Source organism: Camponotus floridanus, unplaced genomic scaffold (genome assembly GCF_003227725.1).
Source record: "Camponotus floridanus strain SB8 unplaced genomic scaffold, Cflo_v7.5 scaffold39, whole genome shotgun sequence".
NCBI lineage: Eukaryota > Metazoa > Arthropoda > Insecta > Hymenoptera > Formicidae > Camponotus > Camponotus floridanus.
Genome location: NW_020229536.1, coordinates 465,164 through 483,298, shown reverse-complemented (window position 1 = coordinate 483,298; position 18,135 = coordinate 465,164). Strand labels below are relative to the sequence as shown.

Sequence of the window (18,135 nt, the reverse complement as noted above, 5' to 3'; positions counted from 1 at the left end):
ATAATATTATACAAATACTAACTGGTTAAAAAGATATTAAATATAATTTAACAAAGTTAGCCATGTATCTGTCACAAGGCGAAATTCTCTGCCAAAATCATTTCGATTAAGAAAATTCGGAATATTTCAGTAAAATAAATATTAAAAAATACATCTCTGCACTGTAGCTAAGAAAAAAAATTGTAATATTCCACACAATTTCTCATATTCAAAATACACCAAAAGTAGATATATTTGTCGATATTGATTTTCAGCTACTTTTTCTGGGATTATACATACAAAACATCCTTAACTATAGAGCACTATAGAGCTTTCAACTGCAGAATTAAAAGTGAATAGTAGCGTTCGAATTAAGATCGATGATTGAAAATAAATTAAACATTAATCTATGAATTTTCTGTTCAAAACACATTTTTATCAAACTATAAGTTTCTTGTTACGACCATAATAACGAGATACCATAAAAAAGGGTAATTTTCTCGAGAAATGCGTCACTGTTGGCGATGGCGTTTGTAGGCCCTTTCAGTCCGCGATCATTTATCGCGATATCTTAATATCGCCGTTAAAAACCACGGTTGCTCGTTAAGTTTACAGCATCGTCGTCGAGCTCGCTCTAAAACGAGTGCAATCTTATATCTCGTGTCTAGCTCTGTCGACCGCCAGTCGTAACCCCTCTTTGTGCGTGCCATTAAACGTGCAAGGGTGTCTTTAGAACATATGGGCGACAGAGACAGGCCGCTTTTATTGCCGCTACATGTGTACATCTTACGACCCTCGCACGTCACCGATGTTCTCGTTAGCGCCCCGAGATTGGCGTCCCAGCTTCGTCTCCGCGATTCGATTACGAAAAAAGCTGCGAGGATAACAAGATAATAGGAATTTGATTATCCCGTCGACGCCAAGACAGGGGCAAGAGGATACAAAGGAGAAACGCTCGTTTACTATTTCTCGAAATGTTTCTTCTTTGTCGCGTCAATTTATACCGCAATCGTGATGATGATCGTAAACTATATTAACAGCGCCGTTAAATCTCTCGCCATCGGCGTGGGATGGCGGATACTCGCGAGAAGCTGCTCCGTCGACGTCGATAAGGGGTTAAGCGCGTCAAGTTTTCAAGATGCGACGAAGAAAGCAAGGTGAACCAGCTCCGCCTCATCTTAATCGTTCCGTCAATCTGCCAGGAGGAAAAGGAGTCTGATTGCATATGTTATCTTGGGCGTGATATAATGTAGGCCGCATCTCTCCGTGAACGGTGAACGCGTCTTCTTCAGGGGGACTTTGCGCTCCTTCCACATTCGCGTCCCTGAGATATTATTATTATTATTATCTGTATCTATACAATTGTTTTTTAGCTTGATGATACCTTGTACTTATATTCTGAACATGTTAGAATTTTTTATTAGTCGCATCCTGCACATTGCAAAGCAATCTAATATACTTGAATAAATCTCGGTCACTCGCTTAATCCTCGAGAGGGCATCTTCTTCAGGGGGACTTTGCGCTCCTTCCACATTCGCGTCCGTGAGATATTATTATTATTATCTGTATCTATACAATTGTTTTTTAGCTTGATGATACCCTGTGCTTATATCTTGAACATGTTAGAATTTTTATTAGTCGCATCCTGCACATTGCAAAGCAATTTAATATACTTGAATAAATCTCGGTCACTCGCTTAATCCTCGAGAGGGCATCTTCTTCAGGGGGACTTTGCGCTCCTTCCACATTCGCGTCCGTGAGATATTATTATTATTATCTGTATCTATACAATTGTTTTTTAGCTTGACGATATCCTGTGCTTATATCCTGAACATGTTAGAATTTTTTATTAGTCGCATCCTGCACATTGCAAAGCAATTTAATATACTTGAATAAATCTCGGTCACTCGCTTAATCCTCGAGAGGGCATCTTCTTCAGGGGGACTTTGCGCTCCTTCCACATTCGCGTCCGTGTGATATTATTATTATTATCTGTATCTATACAATTGTTTTTTAGCTTGACGATATCCTGTGCTTATATCCTGAACATGTTAGAATTTTTTATTAGTCGCATCCTGCACATTGCAAAGCAATTTAATATACTTGAATAAATCTCGGTCACTCGCTTAATCCTCGAGAGGGCATCTTCTTCAGGGGGACTTTGCGCTCCTTCCACATTCGCGTCCGTGTGATATTATTATTATTATCTGTATCTATACAATTGTTTTTTAGCTTGACGATATCCTGTGCTTATATCCTGAACATGTTAGAATTTTTTATTAGTCGCATCCTGCACATTGCAAAGCAATTTAATATACTTGAATAAATCTCGGTTACTCGCTTAATCCTCGAGAGGGCATCTTCGCGATGCAATCTAGCATGCGCCCTTGGCTTGGGCTCGACCGCAAAGTATGTAATGCGCAAAAAACCGCTTCGGAATAGAAGCGCCGACAGCAGGGGAAGGAGAACTCCCCTGAGTGGTGCGATGCACCTATGCGCGCCGCAGGATCAGCGCACTTGCAGCGGACAGGACGTAAGAAAACCTTCGCAAGGCAAACCAGCCGCCTCGCGCGTGCAACCTTAATCGTAGAGATCCCCTGTTTCTCTTTCTCTCGTTCTGCCCCTCGCGGCGTCGAGCGAGTTTCGCGGTTGAAAAATTGAAGCGACGAGTCGACGATAGCGTCTCTCGCGGTGCGCGCAACGATATCGTCACCATGGCCAGGATCTTGTCGCGGTTCCTTTCGGAGGAGGGGTCGGGAAAAGGGTAGACGACAGGCAGAAGAAGCTGCAACGCGGGGATAAAAAGCCACCGAGCCGGATGCGTCCCGCTGGCAGAATCGCGCTTGACAGGCGGGATCGACGACGATCGGTTCGAGAAGCACGAAGGACACGGATGTTAATGACGATGACTGCGCTATGAAAGTCACGCAGCAGGTATGCCCGAACGGTGCAGGGTTCTGCGTGTCGTACACGCGACACGAGCAGCGTGTCCTCCCCAGACATGCGCGATTTGGATGTACAGGTTTTTAATCGATGGCGTAAATTTCGACATCTTTCCCTCTCTTTTAAACGAATTCGATGAAAATTACCTATCGTTTATTTTCACGTTAAAATAAATCCCGATAGATCTGATTAAAAATTGATACGTCGCACATTAATATATGTATAACAGATGTTTCTGTGATATTTTCTCGAAGGAAGGAAGGGGGAGTTTTTTAAAATAAAATAATTGAATATCTCGTGATAAAAAATCCTGAACTAATTAACATTTACGTTATTAAATCGTGCGAAAACAGGTATTTCACGCTATTATTACCGGTCGATTGAAAAAAAAAAAAGAACTTTCAGAAGAATCACGAGACGATTGGCTACGGGTATTTTCATCGGAATCGCTGTTTTGATGAAACAGCATTATACAATCAAGCAACTAGTCAGTCGTTCCTCCCAACACATCCTGTTTTCGCTTTTTCTATCCCTCTAATCCGTCGCTTCGCATCGCGTTGTTCCACCCATTCCAGCGTCTATCGGTTGGCGCCTATGTTCGCGAAGGCATCCGAGCTGAACCGGCCGGTCCTCTTTTGCCTGTATCTCGCAGGAACGATAGACACTTGGCGTGCAACCGGTGCGACCATGCCTCCTCTGGCGAGATCTATTTATAGATCTCGCGGTATTACCTGCGAGCCTGCGATCGCGTGTGCGTGGCGTGCGTGGCGTGCGTGCTTGCGTTCGCCGACTCTCCTCTTCTCTCGGCTTCCTCGAGCGTAGAAGGATACACGTCCTCCTGGCTATCCGCCTGCTGATATATCGCGGATTGTTTCGACGATTGCTACTTTGTAGTGGAATCGGCACGATTATCGTGCTGTTCGATCGTTCGAGAAATGCCATTTCCTTCTTGGTTTCTTTGCGCTTCGCCCTTGATATGCGGCTATCGGAGAGATATTAATTCCGCAATGTTAATAAGTCACGAATTCGATTTCCGAGAAGATCATCCGGATTTGATTCGATCGAACGATCGAACGATAATAAGCTCGACATCATTGTCATGTGCGAGGCCAAAAAGAGGAAGGATCTAACGGTAGCGCGTGTTCGTGTCGACATGATGATAGTACTTGCCGATAGCAAAGAAGAGGTATTTGCAACGAAATCATATCTGTAGATACGGTGTGAAAAAATCGCACGATGATAGACTGATGGCACGCTTTTTCTGGTTTATGCAGATCGCGAACGGTCTCGGGCCTTTCCTCTTTCTACCCTCTCGATATTTATAGATCCTAAATATCAGCTAGAGCAAATGAATATTGGCGAACGGATACGGCCGTTCCATTTCTTAGGAATGGCAATCTAGGCGGCGCAAGTTAAACCCGCTATCTTCCTTCTATCCGGTGTGCAATTACGCGGCTCTTGCTCCTTTAGCTCTTCTTTTGGAATGAAGAAGCGGCGCGATTCCTGTCTTTCTCTCTTTATCTCTCTCTCTCTCTCTCTTTGCCACGAGACTATTTATAGATCATAGATTACTATCCGCGCGGTAAATACGCAGCTTCTACTTCACGTATAAGCCATGAGACCCATGAGAATTCCGCCGATGTGGTCGGCGATAATTATTATACACTTAGACTCCGGTTGATTATTATTGCGCTCGACTCTCCATTTTGCTCTTTCCTTTTTCGACGTCTTTGCCGGCTTATACGTAAACGTTAACCGGCCTCTTTCCCAGCTGTGAGATAATGGGATAGGAATAAAGAGAGAGAAAGAGAGACCATCGAAAGAAGTGACGGATCATCTGTGTATCAGCCGTTACTCGAATAATATTGGATACGATTTATCACGGAAAATTGTCCGTCGTTTATCTATATGGAACATTTACACATAAACATTATAGATATATGAATGGTTCATAGACAGCGGCCACCTCATAAACCAGGTTAAACTTTGTTCGCGTTTGCATACGGGGTAATCTTTTGAGTAAAATTTACAAGAAATGTATACTTGCTAGGAAATTTACGAGAGACAAGATATTATAAATTTTGGAAAAATTATGAAAAAATTGTGCCGATAATTAAATTCTCCGAAAGAGAGAGAAGAGGGTCGCTGCCACTGTCCGATTATGTCGAAGGACGCGATTCCTCCTTATCCTCAACATCGTTACGCGGGGATTTTATCGCGGCTGTCGCGAGGCGATTTTATAAATAGCCATCCGGGAGCTTGCACGCGGATTTTGCACGAGGCGTTTAATACGTCCCGGCGATTACTCCTGGCGCCAGCGCGCAGTGGGTCTTCTCCAGAATTCTCTTTCCTTCGGGGACTTTTCCGTCTAATGGCAGACGGTTAATGGGAAATTAATGGTCTGCTGCTAACTACGAGACCGGTCTTTCTTCCTCTTTCCTCACAAGAATCTCCTCTTTTCCTTATTCCAGCCCGCATATTCCGCTTTTTTTCCCTTCTACCTCTCTCTTTCTTTCCCTCTAGTACGCTTCTTTTTCACTTCGTCGTCTTCTTTTAGCTCCTCTTCCGATTTTGCGTGCACCACGCGATTCTTTTCTCTACTGTACATCGGCGCCGATTGCGACGAGATGAATATAACGTGTAATTGAGCCGCTCTAATTGCGTGTACTGTTAGAAGAAGAAGATGAGTTGATCCTAAAAACTTGATAATATGAAATTTATTTGTAGTATATATGCGTGTGTAAGTGTTTGAACCGATATTTTCTAACTCTGCATCATCTTTGAAAATGTTGCTCGAATCTTTATCGACCATGTTTAGGCTATTTTTAATTTATCGTGTTATACAATTATTATTTTCTTGTTATGTCTATAAAATTTTCTCTCTGTATATTTTACAAGATTTATTTCTTGTTTTGCCCAATTTCGAGCTAAGAGGATTTACGTAATGTCTCCGATGTAACAACGGGCATATATTACAGCGTGAGAGCTAAAGTTGTAAAATATTTGGAGAGTCCAACACAAAGCCTCGCCGATGTACTCGCGTCGTGCCGATACCGCTGAAGAAGATTCATAATTGCCGGCTTCTATTTGCAGATTTTACCTTTTCGCTCGAGGGCCGCTGTTATAGAACGTACCGGGAGATAGAACCGGCCTTCTGGTCGATGCACCTTGATAAGAAACAAGTCTGTACATCATAATATCGATCGTCTCTCTTCTAGGATGCTCGATATTGTGTTTTGATCGGATTTTAATCGGGCAATCTCTCGATCCGATTAGATGTTTCTCTTTTGTTCACTCGAATAAACTCTGGACAATTGTGTTGTCGTTTGTCTCAGAGATTCCTGAATGTGACATTGAAGACCCTATCTATCTTTGAAACTGATGCTCTTTATTTTATAAAAATAAATTATGCGGTTTTCTCTTTTGCAAATCTCGTAATTAATAAAAATAATGCTTTCATCTTTATTAGCATTTATTTTCCCGTATTATAACATCTTTTTAATGATTTTTATATGATCCATCGATTTCAAAAATTAACATATGTGTGGTTTTATTTTGTAACTCTAAAGAATGTATTTAGAAAAAGATAAATCTAAAATAATCTTAGTATAAAAGATTGTACGAAGACTAATTCTATCATTAAGAATCTTTTTCTGAAAATCTAATTATCGCAGCAAATCTAATTATCACTCTATATATAAAATATTAATACTAGAATATCATATAATAAACTCAATGAATCATGTAGAAAAAAAATGACTTGTCTTCTCTGACTTTTGTAAATAAGTCCTTAATTATTCTCGCTCATGTGTGCGAGAGATTACCGCATAATTACAAATATATGGCATAAGTCTATTTTGAGGCTTCCTCTTCATTTCGTGACATCCGCTCTTTGACGTATCTCTGATGCATGAACGCTAATGTTACGTCGCGCTGCAAATGGAGGAAGTCACTATATCGGTTATTGTCCGTTTTGATTAAAATTGAATTAATTTCAGACCACACTCATCTCATAATACAAACGTCTTAAATAAATTTAGCGTCTTAAATAAATTAAAATTTTAATTAGTCTAGATACATTAATCAATTGTGATTATCGAATAAATAAAAAATGTAAATAATAAGCAGGAAATAATATTCGAAAAAATAAGATAGAAAAATCATAAGAAACAATATACATGAAAAAAATACTCTTTTCAATCGTATCTCGCACACGAATACCTCATCAATCTTTCGCATAATAACGCATTTACTTAGCACACAAGATGACCCGAAAAGATATTTTTTGTTCCTATAGGTAACATATACGCGATAAGATTTTTCTCACGACAAGAAAAATACGCGTATACACTTCCTAACGGAGAGAATCTTTTCGATTTGCAAATCTGCATCTTATTTTTTTCGTGACCTTTCCCGTGGTGCTTTAATTACCGCAATAATCGCAACGGTCACTTTCCGTGAGACATAATCGTTCTCACGAGTTCAACTCCATGGATACTTTTGTTCGACATTTTCTTTTTCGCGATAAAAATATACTACTATAGAGCGCTCTTAGGCAATTCTTATATCTTAAAAGACGATAAAAATATATCGAAAAGAAAGAATCGTATTTCAAACATATAAAAACAGAAGTCGGTACATTCACTAAATTTTTTTTTTAAATACATATTATTTTTAAACAAAAGCGTATGTGGAAAGTGCGATCATGCAGAAGATATGCAAATAGAATATGCGATGCTAATGAACGTACTCGCGGCGCGATCGAGTCGGACAGAAGTTTGAATTTGCTTAACAATTAGCCGTCATGGCTACATTTAGCATATAACATATGTATAAAAATATATTGACTTATCGCGTATATATCTGTTCTTTGATTTCGCACATGAGTGGAGCGATGGATATAAACGAGTTTCACGAATTTTTCTTGTATCAGCTTAGCATTTATGATCGATCGAATTGAATAAAATCATCTAGACTAGAAAAAGTGAGAAAAATATAAATGCTAATTCTGTCCTTTTTTTTCTAAATATAGAGAGCTGATATAGTGACTCGACTTTTATTTCTACCGCGTTCATGTACGAGAAAGTACAATATCTCCTTGTTTTGCGCGATTGTTATCCCATCTGTCCGCGATTTATTTCGCTTTGCACGTAGAATTTGTCGTCAGCAGCACGTGGCAGGAAGTACAATTTTACGAAATTACGTCTCGGTAAAACATACTGGCGTGAAAACGCTGTAACACAATCCGCACATCTTAATCCTGAAGGACGTGTACCGCGAACCGCTCGTTAACGCTCATTTGCGCGCGTCTACAAATATATGTCGACACGTCACACGTACATCATGCAAAAGTCTTGAAAATGTAGACTATCGAATAATACAAACACGTCAAGAGAAAAAAGTACAATAATTAAAGAGTAATTAAGACATTACGGGCGTCTTAATTCGTCGCGCTTTGGTTCGTTGCTCCCGCTCGTACGTCGCCTCTTCAAAGTGCTCCTTCACCTCCTCGCATCGTGGACGATGAAGGTTGCCTCGGTCGGCGGCGCCGACGAGGCGGACGATTCGGCCGATCTATGCAGAAAAGACGGCGGCGTCAAAAGCCGCACGTTACTGTGTACGATCTCGTAATGATCATTTCGTCCCGTTATTCTCTCGGTCAAGGTTCCCTCGAGATCGAATTGAAATATCCCGTTCGCCGCGTGATCGGATCCGCGCGTGGTCCAACGACCTGACGAGTCTCAGGTGGGTCTCCTCTCCTCTCATTCGTAAACAACGATGAAAACCGCACGTAATATGGAGATTAATTAGCGATTAGTGTGCGCATATTTCGAGGAACCGGATCGGAGAATAAAATTCGAACAGTAGAGCCTCTCGCTGAATAATTCTTTACCGAGAGGCATTTATTAATTCTCGAAGCTACGCGTTGCTTATTGATTAAGAAGGACATGGCTTCCTTTAGCATATCCTCTTGGAATGTCCAAGTCGTTGGCATCGAGCACATTCCAAAAGTCGCTTTTTGCGCTCGAAATTTGCATACAAATGAGGACAATCTACATTCACGCGGAATAATCTGAGCCATTATTTTATGAACGAAGAGGCAGGTTTAAACAAAAAAGCGTCCGAGCTGTCCTCTCCATCACTTGACCGCGAGGATTGCGTAAAACGAGATACGTACTTCCAAATAATCGTGCGGGCAGACACGTGAACACGTGTTACATGGTTCGAAAGCCATTCCTTTGCTACAACAGACACATGTTTCGCCACCGCGTCGCGGTAACAACTCGACGACGACAAAGAAAATGTCCTCCACGTGAATCCCGTTTGCACGTTTGACGCGCGTCAAGTACAAAGCTGCGGGAAGAAATCCGTGCTCGCGCGAGGCGGCATGTGCGAGGTCGTGCGAGGTCGTACCACACGGTGGAGGGACATGTGAACGAGCGGATAGGATAGGTTGAGGGTCGTGAGTGGCCGTTGACCCTGCCTGTACCTGTGTGGTATGCCGGTCGTACGAAGCAGCTAGACAGGCCGGAATCCACACATTGGTAATAGCTTCTCTAGTCTCTTACCTCTCTCTCGTAAAAGGAGCTATTTATGGTTCCCCCGCCTCCCTGCGGCGGCAAAGGAGAAAAAAGAAGTCCTTCCGCAAACCTCGTGGTCCTCGGAGCGCGGGTGTGTATGTATGTGTGCGCGCCTGCCAATCAATGATTAAATCTCGTCTCGATTCGTAGTGCTCGTCGCGGTAGCAATTTTTCTCCTCGGGGAGGAAGATTATATATAGTTATTTAATTATTTCAACATACTTGTACGTCGAATGGAAATTAAACGGTCGTATCGTGAAGTTTGATTTGTATTACGGGTTGCTTCTAGCAACTAAAACAGGTAGCACGATGTTAAAGATGATAATATAAATATAGATGATAATATTATAAATAACTAAGATAGCATCGATAATAATGATAAAATAATTCTTTTAAAATCAATAATGATAGTATTTTGGAGAAAAAATTAATATTATAGACTTTCAATCGAAGGCCAAATGTTACAATTTTGTTGCAGTATCCGTCCACTTTGTCAGCCGAGTATTTACTTGATCAAGATGATCTGAATTGCGCGAATGTGCCGGGAACCTTACCAACGAATGCGGATATTTCACCAGCAGCGAGGGATCTTCTGAAACGACTCTTACAACCGGAGCCTCGTCTAAGGCTCCGAAATCTCCTCAGCCTTCAGCGGATCGCTTTTTATATGGGTTACGATATTCAAAGTTACATGCTAAAAAAGGTAATTAATAATAACATAGATTGCTTTTCCTAGTTATTAGGCAGAGAATAACAATATTTGAATAATTTATCGTATATAAAAAATTTTCAACGTTAACACAGCATGTTTGCTCTCGTTAAAAATATAAAAAAAAATTCTAAAAATTCTGCTTCATATGATAGAGAATGCTATTCAAATTATTTAATATTCAAATTATTATTTCGAAACATAAAAGTTGTATATTTTATTTCGACAGGGATTAAATCAAGAATAAATTTGATTTTTGATTGACTATAAATTTATATAGGATTTTTTTTTAATTACTTGTCATCGTTGTTCACGTGTAGGAATCGCCATTCCGGATTCTAGGAGTGAATCGACGAGAAACACAGCAACGAAGAGTGGATTCTTTGGATCACGCATTTGCAAATTTTGAGTCGTTTCCAAAAGATTCTAACGCTACGCGCACAAGTTAATGATCTCATAATGTATATATATATATATATCATTTTTTCTAATTATATACATACATCTTATAAAAAATATTTTTCTCATATGTATTACACTTTAAAACGCATATGTGAATATGGGCGTTATTCAACAAGTAACACAGACACTTTATCCTTGTTGCTTGCCGAATGTAAATAAGGATGAAATGATTCATCGTTATACTGTATCCTTTGTGTCGCTTGTTGAAGAAGGTGTCGCCCTATATGTATATAATGCACGCATAACAAAGTTATTTTTGATAAAATTTGCATCAGAATAATTTTTTATATAAATACTAATTAAATGTTTGGAACGATGCACTTGTCACGCGAGAATTTTATAATCTAGTTAATGAATCTCAAATAGAATTTCAGTAATTTAAAAAATATAATTTCTTTAAGTATATTACTCAGGTATAACAATGTGATAAAATTAAATATATTAAAGATAATAGAAACATGATTTTTATTCTATTTAAGCATTATTTACTCTAAAAGATTTTTTAATCCATCCCTTTTTCCGAATGAATAAGATTCCTCATTATTAACTTTCCTATAACTTGATTAAAAAGTTACCTAATTCAAGTAGAAATATCATTAACAATTGAAAATATCGATCAAAAATTTACCACTTACTTTAATTTACTACTTTTCTACGTGCGTGTGTAAGTTTAATACACCAGATTATTTTGAAAGGATCAGATTCAAGTCTGAAAAGGAAGCGTCAAGTAAGTAAACTCTTGGTCGACTCCATGGATGATCTCAGTTTACAAAAGTTTTAATTTTTTTAAGAATAGTTAACAGTATTTTTTGTTTGTTACAGTATCTCGTCGATAATACAATAAATTGCGATAATCGTAGTGCGTACAAACTAACAACGAAACAAAAATGAATTAGAACGCAGCGTTTCTTCCAAAATGAATGCGAGAACAAAATGTGCTTTTTCTCTCTCAATGTCTCACATTGTCGCTTTTTTTAATATGTATCCGCGCGTATAAATTTCTTCATTTCTTCATCCGCTTTCCGATGCGCCTCGATTTCTTTATTGGATCAAGGTGCAGCTGCTCTTTCGAGAGTGCAATTAATTCAAGTTTATCGTGTGTAATTTTTATATATATATAATCATATATACATTATTTTTCTTACATATAGAGGATCTTTCGGTTTCGATATATAATACAATTTTCTCAAATTACGTTCCGTGTAACGCGTCAGTAATCTATCGCTGTCCGAGTGTTCTGAATCGAACAATGTTAAAGGAAAATGTCGACGGACAAATTGAATAGAAAGAGAAACACGCTTTATGTGCGCGCGAATTAACGTTTCTTAAGAACAATGCATGCATAAATTAAATTGTACGGGGGAGGGGGAAGAATAGTTATATCGCTGAGCACGAGATAATTATTCAGACGCTTCCGTGTATTATCCTTAAAGAGAATACTTGTTCTAACTAACGTCTCAATAATCCATCCTAACGATCATCTTCGCGTCCAGATGAAACGCGCGATAAAAGAGGTAGGGAGATTATTTCATTCTGACACTTTGTCCGTCGTATCTCCCAGGTAACGCGACCTTGATGATTGTACGATCGACGGAACAAACGAAGGATAAGATTCAGGATTACACGGAACAGCAAAATGATATTTACGAATGATCGCTTCCCGCACCACGTCGCTGCTTATCAACAATCGCTGCTTCTTATCAAAAGATCGTGGGAAAGAGGGAGAGGGGATTTTCGCTCGTGAAACAGAACGAAATTACATTTAATTATATAACTGCTTTCACCCCCGTCATCATGGCGTGGAGTCATTTTGGTAAAAATCTCTAGGCTGCTTGCCCTTGCGCCGGATACTCGGGCCGACTCATCTATCCTTCTCGCGCGGACGATTCCTCCCGTTCGCGATGTTCGCATCTTATCCTTTAGCAAATCGACATCCGGAGGATTCGCGCAACGAGTATCCCGCGTGAAAGCGCCCTAAGCCTATTCTCGTGATCGCGAACCTCCGGGGTTCCTTAGTATCGTCGAGAACCCCGTTGGAGAACCACCGGTTCGCGTCACGGCTCTCGATACATACACATACACACATTTCCTTTCTCTCTTCATTCATGCACTTTTTTCCTTTTACATTCACCCTTAAATTGCTATTATTCCTTCTTGTTACAATGCTTCGCTCTATCGTTAGATAATATAATACAAGTAGAATTGTCCCCCGTCTGTGTGTGTTCGGTAATTACGATAAACTCACTTCCTCGTTACTCATTTTTTTTTACAGCCCGACACTGTTACGGATATCGCGCAAGGCTTCCGCTATTCTGCAAATCGCGAAATAACTTTGTAGCTTCGTTTCTCGTGGGAAATATTACGCGAGCCTTATATTTATACATGCATATATTTTTTTATATAGATGAAACATTATTATTTGAAGAGCGTTACTTGAAAATTTGTAAGTATCGTTTAAAGAATTCAACTTCCGATTGATCTCTTGATACTTGTGTGTGGATTCGCTTGCAGAATAAACGTTGCTAATGCGCGATACAAAAGGGGAACGGCTCGGACGCGCGTCGTCGAGTAGGATGCGAACGAGAGAGAGTTAGAAAGAGAGAGAAAGAGAGTACGCTAAGCACGGACGATAATATAATTACATTCAGATGATAGACGACGATGATACATGAAGTAACTACGGGGTCGATGGTTCGTGACGCGCGTCAGTGCCGTTCCGCATCGTCGATCGTCTCGTGTAATTATTCGACAACGGAGACTTCCATTTCGTCATTTCATCCCCTTATCTTCGTCCTGATGCGCAGCTATCCAAAGAATGTCCAACAATTGTTTTGTCAGTTTTGTACACAAAATACCAACTATCTATCTGTGTTGGAAAATGCACATACTGCTTGTACACGTTATATATGTATATATATATATATACATATGTATATGTATATATATATATGTATATATATATATAAATATATATATATATATAAATAATTATATTTATATATATATATAAATATATATATATATAAATATATATATATATATAAATATATATGTATGATGTATGTATGTATATGTGTATGTATGTATGTACATACATATACATATACATATATGTGTATGTATGTATGTATGTATGTATGTATGTATGTATGTATACGTATACATATTTATTTATATTTATATGTATAATATTTATATATGTATATGGTGTATTGTTTTGCATTTAGAGCGCGTAGTTATCTAAAAAGTATTTATATAAATATTCACCGTTTATTATATATATACATACACACATATACATTGCGTTATATCGCGTAGCGTGTAGCAGAATGGGCTCCTTTTTCTATGTATATATATTTATATATATTATTAATATGTACATAAAATCATTCATTATTATATATGTTTCGCGTGCTTTTGCTTTTTTTTCTTGCCTTTGTTTTATGCTCAGAGAGTGGACGCTTCAAACAGATGTGAGGATATCGGAATACGCTCGAGAACGGATCTCTCTCTACAGATTAAAACGTAGCCTTATTTATAAAATAGCTATTCGCACGTGATAAACAAGATCTATTTTAATAATACGTTAAATATTGTCTAATTGTTTAACTTTTTTTTTGCCACCAAAATTGCATTTATTAAAAATCGACAATCGATACGAAATTTTTGATATGTTTGCCAAGTAGTGAAAAACTCTATTATGCAAGGCATAAAATGTTACTGACATAGCTCGCTAGAAACTATTGTTTCTAACTCAAAATTTAATAAACAACTGTTAAACAATGCAACGTCAAAAATCTTCAGTATTTAGTTTTAAATTAAAATTCCTATTAAATAAAATTCAATTGTGGAATTAAATTTAAAACACAAAAATTATTATTTATTCACGCTCAAAAAAGTTTAATAAAAGCGCTTAATAAAATCTCTTCGCCGTGATAATAAATATCTTTTTATTTTTTAATAATTCAACATTGAAACAACGCCATTCTTCTAACTTAATCTCTACTATATATATGACTCACGTGGCATCGGTTATATTGAAATGCAGATAATATATACAATAGACGCATGCACAAAAATACGTTCTCGAACGTCGCAGGAAAAAAAAGGATTGTTGGCAGAGATGTTTCACTCAAATTTCGACCACTCTCTTCCTAAAATATTTGTTCGTAATCTCTCATCGTGCATTACTCACACACATACACTCATGCACGGGTATGCATACCGGCCCAGACAATCCGGAAATGGATATATTTGTTCGACTACATGGTAGCCACAGCGCTCGACCAATGGAACGAGAGAGACACTTTAATCTCCCTGCTTATTATTTTATGACATTCCTTATGACGTACTTCTTCGTGGTATTTCCCGAAGGTAGAGGTGTCTTGTCCTTTTTACCTTCGACGACCTCGAAGTTGACGAATTAATATCGAACAGCTGAGTTCACCGACGGGTTAAGAGAAAGATCGACACATTACACACCGATCCTCTCACCCCATTGGACGATCGTTAAAAACTAGGATCTCTAAACGAGGAGAGGAAAGTAGAATCTCGATCACGATTTTTTTTTTATTCATCGCTGTTGTGAATTTGCACGTCGCGCAAGATCGTAGCTCGCAATCTTTTCTCTCTTGTTTCGTTCGCCATTCTCCAAAATAAGGAGGGATATTCGATGACGAACTTTTTGTCAATAATGACGTGAGCAAGAGAGTTTTATACAAACCTGGGGAAGGAGATAAGCGGGGCAGGAGATGCAAGAAGCTTCCAAAGATAAGCGTGCAAGACATCGCGCACATCGAGGCGCGTGTCTTTTCTTGTTAATCTTTTTTCTTTTCTTTTTTTTTTCTCTGTCGTTTGGCTTCGTTCTTTCGATCAGCTGCGAATCTAAATACAAATTTGCGCGTAACATGGCGATTTGTATAACGCGAATGTTTTTTCTTCGTTTTACCCTCTGATGAAAACAACGGGCTGAACGAGTTTAGATACTACAAGCCGGTCATCACCGACGTCAATTAATGCTAATTTTCTGTCTAATTCAATTTTTCTTCTCCGTCTGCATTATAGACAGTACTATGTAGGACTACGATTCACTGTTGACTCAGCAAATTGCTTTTACAAAGAGCGGACTAATCATTGTTGATGTTCCGAGTTCTGCGAGTATAAATTAATAATAAACTTCTATGACAGAGAGAGATTCGATTTTAATATATTTTAGCTTTATTACTAGCCAATAATACAAGCCAATAATGTATTTTTCGAAGATATGTTTAATGATCTTTTTCTAAATCGTTATGAAAGTATTATATTTGTACTCGATGAATACGGAACAACAACTAACGCGCGTATTTTTGCTCTTAAAGAATTTATTAACATTGTTGCGATTAAGGCGCACGCGCGCGCGCGATCGAAATTAACGAGGACCATAGAGCGTGTCCTTGCGAGATTATCGAGAAATGTAACAATGATGATAATAATAATAATCACTAATGTACACGCTATGTATACTCCTGTACAAAGTTACATTGCACAATGCATCTCTGATTTCCCGCAAACGGAGTATATCTAACTTTTTTTCTTTAGATAACCGTAAGCGCTTGCTCTTCAAGGCAGCTCCACGAGAGAGTGATACCTGGCAGTAAAGGAAAACAGTTATTGTGTCGATCGAGCAGTCGACCGATTGTCGTGGACACCGAATGGCTGTTTTCATTTCTCACGCGACGCGTACGAAGAGTTCAACAAACTATACACCAAGTTGTGTTAGTGTGTCATAAGCAATGAATACTTTGCCCGCGAATCGCGCCAAAATCGTGAGAAAACATGGAATTATCGTAAATCACATTTTCGGGCGTCAGCCGAATATATTCTTAATTATTAAAAACGAGAGTTATATCGAAAAATTATTTTGCGGAAATTCTTTTTTTTCTTTACCTTTTATATATTCGTCAACGTATAAAAATATTAATACTAAAACATTTTTTTTTTCAACTAAATCCAACTCACGACGATGTTAGTTACGAGATATCCCTTATAATGTGATGTATCTCCTCTTCTTGAATATTCGTTTTTTTTTAGGATTCGAGTATTTTTTTAGTGATATCAACAAGATGTATCACATATCTAAAAGTTACGATGGCTCGAACTTGAAACGATTTACATTTACAATGATGCCAGGTGACACTGACGAGCTAGCTTGATTGCAAAATGGTGTTTGACACGTTTAAGGGTCATGTTCACACACGCGCACTCGCAATATCTATGGAATTCTGCCAAAGTCTCGCGCTTAATTTTAATCTTATAAGCGCGATTAATCTATACATTTTCACGCATCAACGTGCGTGTGACACTCGTTCTGGAATATCATTTTTTTTTTATCGCTAAAATATATATTCATGACAGACGCAATCTTGTATTTTTACATGATTTTTAAATTTATACATAACAAAGACAAAAAACAACTTATAAAATTCATAACATGAAACGTTAATTATGAATGAGACACGATATATCATCAGAAATGACTTCTGATTTTATTCAGCGGGACGCGAACACACACTCAACGTTTCTAAAAAAGTCTTACTTATTCTGTACAGCATTTTGATTTTCACAGCGGCAAGCTTTCAAGAGAATAGATCTGAAGATAAATTTTAATTTTTTAAGCTTCAATGAATACGGAAGAAGATATACGCGCAGTATACCTATTTCAGAATTTACCGCGGAAAGTTTCAAGAATATTTCAAAGATGTTAAGAATATATAATAAGAGATGCCTCCCGATACTATAACGACATCGTCGTTTGAGTTGGCGCCAAAGATATAAAAGGATTAGATAGAAATATCGGAAACCCGAAGAGAGCTGTTTGCGCGGCTAAGCACGAGTGTGAACGACCCTTAAGAAAAGAAATCGGCGAGCGACCCGCCGGGTCCTCTTCGGTGGGGATGGCGGGTCACCCTATCACAATCTTCGTCGACGTCGTGGTGGCGCTCGCCGCTGACGTGTGTAAATGACGATGACGAAAGAAGTGCCGGCGAATGATGTACGGCGACAACGACGAATGGCGACACGACGCAGCAACGTCAAAAAAATCATCGTCACCAATCGGACGAGTATCGCGCACTTCGCACTTCCGTTAAATTCGGAAAGAAGAGCAACGATACCTGTTTGTTTATCCAGCCTCAATACGAGGCCACCACACTGCACCTTCACATATACCCGCACCACACTGTAGCACCTCAACACATTGCAATTGTCATGGCCTATGGAACCTGCAGAACAAAAAGAGTAATATTAAAAAAATTAAAAACATATTAGTCGAATTATGAAATATTAATTATGTATAATCACTAATCGATAATATATTATCGATTATATATTGAGTTTTAAATAAGCTTTCATGGTTTAATCTTTAGGTAAGTTCGACGAGCTGGTATTAAATCATCAAATTTTACCGAATCTATAAAGTTT

General features: G+C 38.6%; 2 protein-coding genes across 10 annotated transcripts in view; one reads left to right on the top strand and one right to left on the bottom strand.

Moving 5' to 3' along the window:
• Positions 1-11,067, top strand: part of LOC105248022 (serine/threonine-protein kinase S6KL) — a 46,206-nt gene extending 35,139 nt beyond the window's left edge. Inside the window, exons 9-10 of the mRNA XM_025411327.1 lie at positions 9,982-10,206; positions 10,533-11,067. Of these exons, the coding sequence (XP_025267112.1) occupies positions 9,982-10,206; positions 10,533-10,661 (354 nt within the window). The 3' untranslated portion in view covers positions 10,662-11,067. The remainder of the gene's footprint in view (positions 1-9,981; positions 10,207-10,532) is intronic.
• A 4,162-nt stretch (positions 11,068-15,229) lies between these two features.
• Positions 15,230-18,135, bottom strand: part of LOC105248017 (phosphatase and actin regulator 4B) — a 214,198-nt gene continuing 211,292 nt past the window's right edge. For all 9 annotated transcript variants that reach the window (XM_011252547.3, XM_011252550.3, XM_011252541.3 and 6 more), the window contains one exon: positions 15,230-17,936. In XM_011252547.3, coding sequence (XP_011250849.1) covers positions 17,921-17,936 — 16 coding nt within the window. In that variant the 3' untranslated portion in view covers positions 15,230-17,920. The remainder of the gene's footprint in view (positions 17,937-18,135) is intronic.